This window comes from Cornus florida, unplaced genomic scaffold (genome assembly GCF_030987335.1).
Source record: "Cornus florida cultivar Cherokee Brave unplaced genomic scaffold, ASM3098733v1 CherokeeBrave_3.0.0_Hap2_Chr04, whole genome shotgun sequence".
NCBI lineage: Eukaryota > Viridiplantae > Streptophyta > Magnoliopsida > Cornales > Cornaceae > Cornus > Cornus florida.
Genome location: NW_026775574.1, coordinates 74,670,165 through 74,681,450, shown reverse-complemented (window position 1 = coordinate 74,681,450; position 11,286 = coordinate 74,670,165). Strand labels below are relative to the sequence as shown.

General features: G+C 36.2%; 1 protein-coding gene across 1 annotated transcript in view; it reads right to left on the bottom strand.

The window, feature by feature from the left end:
* Positions 1 to 1,233: 1,233 nt before the first annotated feature.
* The window catches only part of LOC132303553 (uncharacterized), a 49,674-nt gene continuing 39,621 nt past the window's right edge, over positions 1,234 to 11,286 (bottom strand). The window contains exon 7 of the mRNA XM_059800860.1: positions 1,234 to 1,999. Coding sequence (XP_059656843.1) covers positions 1,871 to 1,999 — 129 coding nt within the window. The 3' untranslated portion in view covers positions 1,234 to 1,870. The remainder of the gene's footprint in view (positions 2,000 to 11,286) is intronic.

The following is an 11,286-nucleotide window of genomic DNA, read 5'->3' as shown; positions in this document are numbered from 1 at the left end:
TTTTATTTGGATTTAACATACATTTGAAGCCCAAAACTAAATTTAGTTGTATTGCTGCAATTAAACTCTGCGATTGCACTTGAGCTCATGTCTTGCCTAACTTTGAGTGATTAAATTTAACTCGGATATTACTTGCAGAGCTCTAGCTCCGTTGATTTGGCTCATTAATTGCGGAAAAGTGACTGTTAATATTTATTTCCTAAGTTACCCTTCGTTCATTGTGTTATGGTTCAATCTTCGCTTAGTTGACTCTTCACTAGTTGAGGCTTAGAACTATTTAGTCTCTATTTGAGTATTGGAGACGAAATCACTTACAAAGTTGAGAAAGAGAAAAGAGTTTGTTGTTTGAAGCTGAATCCGTGACACACCTTCACTCTAAATCTGAAGTTACGAGCCTGTGACTCCGTTCGACGAAAATCTGAACAAGAAAGAAAGACTCACGACGCAGCCCGACTCATCCTCACTCATCATTTGTAGTTTGGTACTCTCTTTCTCTTCCCCTACTCAGCCTCACTCATCATTTGTAGTTTGGTACTCTCTTTCTCTTCCCCTCTCTCTATATCTCGTTTGGCTCTCATGGTTGCAGGGTATCATTGCATGTAGATATGGTTTTTATATTATTTATCTTCTTCTTTTTTATCATTTTCATGTCATAGGTTTTTGTTTTTTGGCACACCAATGGATGAATGACAAATTAGGGTCTCGCTTATTCCTCTCAACACTTATTAGAATTTTTTTTTTTTCCATTTTTTTTTTTTTTTTTTTTTTTTTTTTTTTTTTTTTTTGTATATCATTGACGGACTCTTTGAAGTTCAAAACCCTTTGTTTTTTCACTTCATCCATTGAACTGAGTGAGTGGGGCAGAATTGGTAGTCTGTCTGCGGGACAAGATGGTATACCCATTAAAAATCCGTTTCAGAGTAGAGATGGAACGATATAAATGATTTGCCTGATTTAGCCTATACAAAATAACTCGTACAATGTCAAATAAAATCTTGGATGACATTTTTACAAGACGGATCTTTGCAACAGTAATGGTTGGTGGAAGAGTGATTACACAGACACACAAGAGGCTAGATAGTTGGCTTTAGATCTGATAAAAGGTTGTTAAAAGAACTCACACACTTTGGCTCTAACATTTTCCTAGACAATTAAATCAAGAACGCAACACCACACCACACAACATTAACAATAAAAAATATATATATATATATATATATTAAAAAATAATAATAATAAAATAAAAACCTGCATCTTCAATTTAATAATGTTGTTATGTTTCAACTTGATATAATATGCTGTACAATGAGTTTTGCATCCTTGAAATAAACGTGTTGCATAGCGTATACATCTGACTCAAAACTCACAATGTCAACATTTCCCTGCTATGTCGAAGAACAGGTCTATATAGGTTTTCCTCAAAACATAATTACCAGCCTATCCAAGTACAGCAAAGTTATTTGCCCATGTGATATTGCACTAGTATTGGAAATGTGAAAGAGCTATTTTTATAATTGCAGGCACAAGGCTGAGCAAAGACACACACACACACACACACACACACATATATATATATATATATATATAATTTTTTTTTTTTTCCTGGCAATACAATAAAATATATTTGACAACACTCAACTGCATAGTACAATCGCTAGGGAGGGAAATTTTTTGTAGAAGATTATATAAAAGCAGTGAAGTGAGACTGTCATTGAATGCCTTGCATTGGTAGGTGCATTGGGGTGACTTCAAATTGTATATAACCTCCACCGCAGCCGCTCTCTAATAATCCTCTGTTGTCCAGCACTGTATATGTCGATTACCACGTCTTTCCTGTCAATTTAAGTAAAGACGCTTGTTGTATCCCGAGCTAGCCCTCCGTGTGCTGTTTGCAACCCCTAGGGCCATAATGGTTAGAACTGCGTCTCACGATCTTTTTACATAAGTAACAATAGTGGTTTTGGCACGCCCAGCAGAAGATGTGATTGTTATTTCCAACCTAATAATATAACAGAGAGGGAAAGGCATAAAACTCTAAATCATGCATCATCGCAATTTCATAATCTGTATAAATTAATCAGAAAACAGATTTAGTATTAGCTAGGCCTCTCCACAGATCAAACAAAATCTGAATTTGCCTTAATCCAGACACCAAAAATGAAATAAAAGGAAGACAGTCAACTTCAAAAAGCCTTTATAATTTAACAATCATTATTAACAAGAACAAGTTAAACTACATTGCCAATAAAATAGGGAACATAAAAAAAAAACAAGAAGATTTGTTTTAGCCTCTTATCATATCAATAATTAGAAATATGATAACACACACACACACACACACACACACACACATATATCTATATAAATATATTATATCCAAAAATCCAGAGACCTAACATCAGTTAACCTGCACTTAGAGAAACTAAGATTTGGACAATAACGATCCTCAAGGCATCAGTTCTCCCCAACAAGCGCATGTTAAATCCTCTACCTTCCGCAGTTAACAGGCACTTAAATTGATAACAGAAAACAAGCACCAGGACAGGAATTTAATGGTTGGAAATTGATACAACAGCTGCTCCCTTAAAGTTTGGAAACTGGTAGCTCCATCCGAGGGCCATTTGGCTTATAAATCAGGATGGTCTTTTAAAAAGTTCTAATCTCCCAAATGGTTCATTTTCTAGCCCTATCTACTTGCAGGTTAAAGTAGCATCTACACCTGGAAAATGTAAGAGACAACCATCTTTGTTTGCAGGAGACATAATACAAACCGAACACAATTAATAGTAAACCACCATTTTAGATGGAGGGTAACAAAATTTAGATGCATGGTTCTAAACTTAGGTAACCTTTTTGTTGGTTTGAAAAAAATATATATCTATAGGTTTTTCTCGTGATTATCACTCCAGTCCAACTCTATCCTATCAGTTCATGCATATATGATTGTGATATAAGAAAATCTACATCCTACAAAATTTTAAACAGAATATGATAATGTGAGTTTGGTAACATGGTTATTTGAAACCCAATAGTGTTTAAATCTCATTGAAAAATATATCAGTTCAACAAACTTGAGTCATTGTAATACAAAATGTAACAGATGCAGCAAAACACAAAAGCACAAGCACACTTTGATTTGTTCACTACATCTTGCTATGTGAGATTCAAACATCTGATGAGTTCCATCTCATGATTTAAACCAAAAAATATATATATATATATGGAACAGTTAAAAATAGAAGGAATGCAATTTGCCCGAACATATAATGTTTTCTTTATCTATTTTATTTTTCATTTTTTAACGGTCCAAATCCTGCCATAATATTCTAAAATATTATTTTTGTGTACTGCTTTTTGGCAAATACCAAGTTTTATCAAGACTATAATACCTACATATTATATTCATGCTGATGATATTATCTTGTTTGCTCATGGAGGCTTATCTTCTGCCAACATCCTCAAAAGAGCTTTGCATATCTTCTGCTATATCTCAGGCCTCTCCCCTAACCCTCTAAAGAGAACAACATGCTAGTGGTGCATTTAATATGGATTTATTATTATATTTATTCAACCAAAAGCATAAAACAAGACAAATATGTCTACATTATATGCAAAAGACAGTCTTTTGTATTCTTGAACAAACAATTCAACTGTACCCACGAGCTTACCAATGGCCAATTTACATTTTTTTATATTACTGTTGTTGTGTGTATCACACACTTGTATCGTTTTTGTTTGATGTGGGGAACCTTCCCATTAAAAATCTGGGGTACCCTATTATCTCTTCCAAGCTCTCATCCCTAGCAAAGCTGGTCCTGGGGCAAGGCGGCCAAGGCGGTCGCCTAGGGCCTCAAATTTAGGACCATAGTGCAAATATAGAAGTATATGATTGACATTCATGCCATAATTTCTATAATTAAAAGACAATATATACTTATATATTGATAAGCGTCAAATATTGCATATTTAAGTGCCCTTAATTGCATTAGTTAAGCCCATTATTTGATCTGTGTATATAGATTAACTTCATTTTTGTGTTTTTGCAAGTCTAATTGCGAAAAAGGAATAAAAATAAGGTTTTAAGGGCTTTTGGAGCACAAGTCATATCGGGCCTAAACATCAAGTGGTTTTCAAGAAGAAATGACCCAAACAGGCAATGGATACAGTCAGCATTGCAGAAGAAAAGCACTTCGCATCCCGACGCGAGTTCTCGTGTCCCGACGAGAGTTGTCGTCAGCTTTGCGCACCTTCGGTAAAAAGGCCATAACGAACCGTTTGATTCTGTGGAAAGAGAACTCAGAGTTCTGTGTTTGGTATGTTTTAATGGAAGTCTAATTTCCACGTTTCAAATGTCAAAAATAGAGAGCAAGAGGACGCCAACATGCTGCCAGGTGGCAGAACTCAGCTTTGCACTCCTGTGGTATTTTGACCATATTTCTCGGGTTATAAATCCAATTGCTAAATGGTTTAATGATTTGGAAAGCTAACCCATAGCACTATAATTTCTATTTTTAGAGGAAAGTCTAATTTGGACAATTGATAGGTCGAAAATCCAGAAGAATAACATGCTAATTCTGCCAACATGTTGAGCTGTCACACTTTGATTTAGTCAAAGTTTGTTTCCTTAATTTTAGGGATGTCTCCAACTCTCTTAGAATTTGAAAGGTTACGAAATATGATCTCTTTGGAAGGCATTTTCAGTTTATATATCAACCACCCATCATTATCTATCTTTAAGTTTGACTTGGTAAAAGATAGAGAGAGAAATATTGAGAAAGGGAGAGGAAGAAGAAGGGGGTAGAATTCTAAGCTCATGGAGATGGAGTCTTCATCATCAATGGAGGCTTACACCTTACACATGAGAGGCTAACTCCCTTCCTAGGGATTTGATGTAACCCTTGCCAAGTAATTATGTCTTGATTGTATCTAAATTTGGGAAACTTTGCATATTTGTGACAAGTTGTATAATCTAAAGATTACACTTTGATGTATTTGTGCTTCATTCTATATATAATCTTGTTGAGACTCTTATCTTGTCTTAGAAATTATTTCTTCATGATTATGCTACTTACATTCTTAGAGTAACAATAAGGATGAGATTATACAATGGTTATATTGGCATGTTAATTGAGAATTTATATAAGTTATACTTAAGGAAGATGGACCGTGTTACACCTTTAGATTAATTTAGTTAGGTAGATGGTCCATACCAACTGAAGATAATTTATGATAGATAATTGAATTTCATATGCTGCAACATACAATTGAAGGACCTTGATAGGCCATGCCTAGGGAAGATTGTTCATACCACAACCTAGTTTAGGTGGATGAACCATGCCAACCAAAGATGGGTTATGCTTAGTCCTGAAATGTATGATTTTCTGGAAGATGTTGTAGTTGTCTTGAATTTCTACATATCATGGTTACATGTGTAAGTTGTTCCCCAAGTTAATTGCAATTAGGCATGTTTACAAGGCTTGTGGTGAAGTCATTTCCCTAGCCCTTATCTTTATTATCTCATTTATTTGCAATCAAAATTCTGTTTTAGTAATTTCAGTTAAATTCAGTTTATGTATGTGACAAACAAAACAATCCATCAACTATATTTCACAAACCAAATCAGGAATTAATCTTACAATCTTGATTGCCATAAGCTAGCATTCCTTGTGGTTTGACAAACCCTTATAATAGCCCTATTCTACATTGATATATATATATGTGTGCTATTGTTATAAGTGGTAATTTAAAGTGGTATACATTTGTACGCATCATATATTAAGTAAATTTATGACTATAAATAATAATAAAAAAAATTATGGCAATACACACGTACTTATAATATCAATTTATATATGTTATACAATAATTTTTATGGTAACAATAATTTGTTTTTATCGCCTCTCTTCAAAAAAAAAAAAAAAAAAAAGAATTTTTTACTTTTAAACTTAGAAACTGGTTTATTTTATTATTATATTACTTTTGGGCTCATGTGCATGCATGGCAAGCTCCGTTAAGTCCAATTCAAACAATCAAATTTAACTCGTCACATGCATGGCAAGCTCCGTTAAGTCCAGTTCAAACAATCAAATTTAACTCGTCACATTTTCCAAACTAATCTTGTAACCCAGGATAATCTGAGGAGGAGGAATCAGGTGGTGGTCAATCACTATTACATGTGTTGTGTAATGAGGAGTCTGTTGATCACCTCCTTTTACATTGCAGCATGGCCAGAGATTCTTGGGATTTGATGCTTAGATTATTTGAGGTCCATTGGGCCATGCCTTATTCCTCTAGAGGGTTGATTGAGGCTTGGAGAGGCGTCTCTGTTGGGGCTGGCAATAAGGACGCTTGGAGGGCTACGCCGCTTTGTATCTGGTGGTGTATTTGGCTTGAGAGAAATAGGAGATATTTTGACGGAAAAAAGAAGCCTGTTTCTATGCTTAAGTTCTCTCTTATTTCTACTCTTTTTTGTTGGGTTTTAGGGAGAGATTATAGATCTATGGAGGAAATTATTATTTTCTTGGCCTCTTTGAAGGTCTAAGGCGCCCTTTGGCCCTTTTGTGTCCTTTTGTTTCTTTGGGCTTCGCTCCCCTTTTGAGCGTTTTTAATAAAATCTTACTTATCAAAAAAAAAAAAAATCTACTAAAATATGACATGGTTTATGATATTGATGGGACAATTATTTTAAGAGTTACAAGTCTTAAGAGAAACTTTACCAAGAGGAACAAAAAAGGTAATTGAAGTATTTTTTTTTTTATATATATATAAAGGTTGAGCTATTATTTTTCAAATGTTTGGATTGCAAAATTATCAATTAAAAGTGCTTCAATTGATAATTTTGCAGCTCAAAATGTAAGCCAGTCACATTTACTTTGATATGAAGTTGAATTTTGATTTTTGTGACTAAGTTGTGTTGAATACTTCTTTTAATTTTTTGATGTAAACTGGATCGTACTCTTTATAAAGTACCAAGTTTTCAACATTAATATATTTTATGTGTTTATCGTCTCATTTTAATAAAAAGTCCGCACTCTTATAATTTTTTTGCGAGTGTGAAATCTTATAATTTTTTTGCGAGTGTGAAATCTTATAAAGAGCCTCACATTTGAAAGTTCGTCTAGGGCCTCTCAAAATTTTGGGAATCTTAGGGCCGGCCCTGATCCCTAGATTGTAAAAATCTTGTATTCTTTCAGTTTGATGTGGGGAGCCTTCCCATTAAAAATCTGGGGTTCCCTATTATCTCTTCCAAGCTCTCATCCCTAGACTGTAAATCATAGTTGACAAGATCACTTTAAGAGCCACAAGCTGGATTTCTAAGAGTGTATCCTATGATAGGAGGGTGCAACTCATAGAATTTATCCTAGAAAACATCCACAGTTACTGATCTTCTATTATGATGTTGCCTAAAAAGCTGATTGAGCAGATCAATACCATCCACCTTAGATCATTTTTATGGTCTCACTAGTTACAATGAACAAATCCAGAGTGGAAGTGTATTGGAAGCCCTCGTTGCCAAATTTCTAAACTGAAAAGCTCAGCCAAATTACAAAATGACACTGTGTTGACCCGCCGAGTCTGAGGTGAAAACGACTGATTCAATTGCCCTCCGCTTTGTGCTACACAAGCAGTCACGATTTTCAAAACACATCTACACAAGTACACCCGCGCGGATGCTGGTTATTTTCAATGATAAACCACTAGCAATGGAACGAATCCTTGTAAGATAGGGCTATTTAGAGGGTGTCGAACCTCAAGGATTGTGTGGTATTGTTAAGTCTAAAATTACTTCCAATTTGATTTAAGAAAAAGATTGTTTTGTTGTTTTGCTATTTCTAAGTGCAATAAAAGTAAAAACTGAAATTACACTTGAGAGTTTTCAGAGAGAGAAAGCCTAGGGAATTGACTTCACCACCATCCTCGTAGTCATGACCAATTATATTCAGTTTTCGGGGAGATTAAACTTATATGTATTCATGATTCATGTGGCTACAAGCTCACAATGACTAAGTCAAGAAGATATGCATATCACCAAGCATCAAGTATAATTCATTGTCATTTGGCACAAATTGCCTACCTATCTACTCTAACCATAGTTGTTAAAGGCTCAAGGCACACAAAAGCGCAAATGCCTCCTGGAGCCTGAGGCGAAAGGCGCAAGGCGAGGCGCGCGCCCGACTGAAGTAAGGCGCACGTTGAAAAAAAACAAAACAAAACCCACCCAATAAAGTATTAAAGATGCAATAGTATATATAAAGATTGCAATAATGTTTGGATGCTAGAAAATTTGAGTTCATCTTGCAAAAATCACATGGATGTGCTATTACTACTTTTAAGTCAAATCAAATCTAATTTTGATTAAGCACGATTTAAGCACGAATAAAACGTTTTTGCAAGTTGCAAGCACCATGTTTGGATGCATTAAATAGAAATTATGAATTTATCTTGCAAAAACCACAAGGATCAACTGATCAAGGATGTGCTATAGTTTCAAATCAAATCAATCTAATTTTCTATAAGCACCATGATTGATTGATTAGGTATATCTCTATTATCTGTTTTAATAAGGAGTAAACAAAATCAATCAGGCGCATCAGCAAACACATGCAAGGCAGTAAGGCACTAATCTACAGAAATAACAACTACGCAAAAACCCTCAAAAAAACAGAGGACCAACATCATCGAGATTCTAGACAAGCATAAAAATAAATAAAAAAAATCTGCCAAAAGCAAAAGGAAAGAACTCAAAGAACTGAAAGAAGAGAGAGCCGAGAGAAGAAGAAGAAGAAGAAGAAGAAGAAGAAGAAGAAGAAGAAAAAAAAAATCCGACATTCTGAGGAGAGAAGAGAGAAGAAGAAGAGAGAGGAGGAGGAGAAGAAGAAGAAAAGAAGAAGAAGAGAGGAAAAAAAAAAATCTGACATTCTGACGAGAGAAGAGAAGAGAGAAGAAGAAGAGAGAGAAGGAGGAGGAGAAGAGAGAAGAAGAAAAGAAGAAGAAGAAGAAGAAGAAAAGAAGAGAGAAAAAAAAAAAAAATCTGACAGAGATTCGGTGAGAAGAGAAGAGAGAAGAAGAAGAGAGAGAAGGAGGAGAGGAGGAAAGGAGAGAGAGAAGGAGAACCGACCGGCAGATCTGAGAGGACCGAGACTGAGAGAGCCGGCAGATTCGAGAGCTTCGCAGATATCGTCTTCGCTGCCGGCAGATCTGTCTCTTTCCACTTTTGCTTTTGGTTTTCTTTTTATTTTTTCGTTTTGTAACTCGTAAGATGTGTAATAAACAAATAAAAAGTAATAATAAACAATTAATAAACAAATAATAAAGAATACAAAACTGAAAAAATAACAAAACAACTATAAAAAATTCCCTTTTTCAAGAGGCGCGCCTTCTGTGCGCCTGTGGCCTTGCGCCTGTTATACAAAGGCGGCCGCCCTATTCAACCCCAGCGCCTTAAGCCATTGGAGGCGACATGGTGGCGCCTGGAGGCGCCTTGCGCCTCCGGCGCCTTTAACAACTATGACTCTAACTAAGGTGTAGTAAAACTTGTCTTGCCTAAGCATGAACTATCAAAGCACTTGCTTATATAACCGTTACGAACCATTGCATAATCATCACTTTTACAATCACAGAAAATAAAAGCAATTTGATTTGAATTGAAACAAAACCAATTCTAAGACAAGAGTATGATGTTATTAAAACTAGTTTTAAACATTAAATCCCAATTGCGTATTACAACTAAGTCAATTGCTCAAAACCATGCAATCAATACATATAACAAAAAATTCCCCTAAATCGAATACAATTAAGCCATGTTACTTGGATAGGGTTACATCAAGTCCCCATGATAGATTTAGCTACTCATGAAGAAGGTAGATAGGATCATCGTTGTGTTGAATGCCATCTCCAAGGACTGCAAATTCTGGAGGAAATCGCCTTCTTCAATGATGAACAATAGAGAGAAGCCCCTTAGCCGCCAATCTCTCTTCTACGTTATTCCTCTTGTCTCTCTCTGCGTAACCCCCTTCAATTCAGAGTAAATCCACCCTCAATCAACTTCAATTGGGCTTAGACACATCCTTCCAACTTTCATTAGGATCCGGCCCATATATGGTAAGTAGAGAGAAAACTATGCAATCAATACATATAACAGAAAATTCCCCTAAATCGAATACAATTAAGCCATGTTACTTGGATAGGGTTACATCATGTCCCTAAGGATAGATTTAGCTACTCATGGAGAAGGTAGATAGGATCATCGTTGTGTTGAATGCCATCTCCATGGACTGCAAATTCTGAAGGAAATCGCCTTCTTCAATGATGAACAATAGAGAGAAGCCCTTAGCCGCCAATCTCTCTTCTATGTTATTCCTCGTGTCTCTCTGTGTATCCCCCTTCAATTCAGAGTAAATCCACCCTAAATCAGCTTCAATTGGGCCTTAGACACGTCCTTCCAGCTTTCATTAGGATCCGGCCCATATATGGTAAGTAGAGAGAAGACTTGAAAATTCCCGCAACTATCAAGATTTGTCTGTGTCACGCGTAGGATCAATCCTAGGTAAGCTTTCTTGAGATCGATCCTAGGAGGCTTGAGATCGATTTTTTCTGGACAGAACCTGGATGATTTTTGCATTACTCCTGGAGTAGACTAAGATCTTTGGAGTAGACTAAGAGTGATCCTAGCAATGGTAAGATCGATCTTAATTCTTCTAAGATCGATCTTAATTCTTCAACTTTTGTGGCATTAAGATCGATCTTAGGTGGTCTAAGATCTATCCTAGACTGCAGAAATCTATCTTTTGGCCCTTTTGAACTTAGAATCAATCCTGAACACACCAGCATCTTCTCTTAACTTTAGAAACACTATCATTGGCCCAAAGTAGCTGAATTATACCCTTTTTGACATGAAGACCTGAAAATACCCAATTCCAAGAAACTAATACAAGTCGTACTACGAAAGTCCCCCCCCCCCCCCCCCCTCCCCCCCCCTCCCTCTTCCTTCCTTCCTTCCTTCTTCCCATATAAGTGTTGTTTTCCCCCAGGTGATGTGAGACATCACAATCACCCCCTTTTGGGACCCAGCGTCCTCTGTAGCCCTACCCTCATGGACTTGTACATGCTCCCCCATTTTCGGCTCAAGATTGGATCTAATACCATCTATCAGACCCGCCAAACACTATGTAGATATTGTCCGCTTTGTGCCACACAAGCCTCATAGTTTTCAAAATCCGTCTACTATGTGTAGGAGACATCCCCGCATATAACTGTCAGGAACTTCTCCCTTCAGGCGATGTGGGA